At 44.6% G+C, this 1,160-nt stretch overlaps 1 protein-coding gene across 1 annotated transcript; it reads right to left on the minus strand.

Annotated features, from left to right (window-relative positions):
• Window positions 1-110: 110 nt before the first annotated feature.
• Window positions 111-461, minus strand: ANKRD16 (ankyrin repeat domain 16). The gene has a single exon (XM_029087131.1). The coding sequence runs from the start codon at window positions 459-461 to the stop codon at window positions 111-113; it is 351 nt and encodes a 116-aa protein (XP_028942964.1).
• Window positions 462-1,160: the final 699 nt, after the last annotated feature.

Genomic DNA, 1,160 nt, shown 5'->3' on the forward strand with positions numbered 1-1,160 from the left:
TCCAGTTTAAACCCATTTCCCCTTGTTCTATAAATTACATCTCCTGCAGTCACATCCCTACATCCAAACTCCTTTCCAGTAACATCCCAACATCAAAACAAACCCGTCACCTACCAGTCTGCTTTTTTCAAGCAGTCTACGCTGGCTCCTCTCTCCAGGAGGTAGGAGACACACTCCTCATGGCCCATGGAGGCTGCTTCATGGAGGGGTCTTTTGTAATCACTATTAAACACCTCAACATCCATCCCCAACACCTGTACCAGGTAGGTGAGGATGTGCAGGTGCCCGTAGCGGGCAGCATGGTGCAGCAGCGTGTCCTCGGAGCGCCCGTAGCGCCGGCTCTGCACCTCCAGGTCCAGAGGTCCAGAGACATCACCCGGTCTCAGCTCATCCCGGAGGAGTTCCAGGCGTCCCTCCTGCACCAGGCGGAGGAGCTTCCTCGGCCTCTCCCCCTCTGCCATGGCTAAAGATTGGCGAGAAAGACATAAAAATCAGGATTATGGTTTTAAATGGTGCGAAGATAACGGTTGTTCCCTGGGTTGGGATCAATAGGTTTGACCTTTTCTCTTAGGAAATCCAGAAATTCCTGGGAATTCCCTCAGGAAAAGGAGGAATTGTTTTTTTTTTCCCTTGGGAAAATGAGGAATTGGTCTTTCCCTCCAGAAAACAAAACATTTTCCTTCCCTTAGGAAAACCAAATTCAACTTTTCCCTCCAGGAAAAAAACAGAAATTCTCTTCCCCTGTCCAGAAAATCAGAATTTTCCTTTTCCAGATGTTCCCTCTGGAAACCCACAAATTTCCTTTTCCCTTGAGAAATGCAGGAACCAGATGTTCCCTCTGGAAAAGGGAATATCCTTTTCCCTCAGGAAAACCAGAAACTGGTCTGTTTTCTAGGGAAAACAATTCCCTTATCCCTTAGGAAAACTAGAAATTCACTTTCTCTGCCAGAAAACCAGACATTTCCTTTTCACTCAGGAAAAGGAGAAACTGGATTCACACCCTGGAACACCAGGAATTGCCTTTTTCTTCAGGAAATCTAAAAAAAATATATTAAAAAATCACTTTTTCAGTAAAAACAGAAATTTCCATTTTCCTCAGGAATAACCAGAAACTGGCCTGTCCCTCAGGTAATATAAAATAAAATAAAATAAAATAAAAT

This window comes from Antrostomus carolinensis, unplaced genomic scaffold (assembly GCF_000700745.2).
Source record: "Antrostomus carolinensis isolate BGI_N321 unplaced genomic scaffold, ASM70074v2 C13183730, whole genome shotgun sequence".
Classification (NCBI taxonomy): domain Eukaryota; kingdom Metazoa; phylum Chordata; class Aves; order Caprimulgiformes; family Caprimulgidae; genus Antrostomus; species Antrostomus carolinensis.

Excerpts from the sequence above, each read along its gene's own strand:
- ANKRD16 (XM_029087131.1), bottom strand. The coding sequence starts at position 461 with ATGGCAGAGGGGGAGAGGCCGAGGAAGCTCCTCCGCCTGGTGCAGGAG.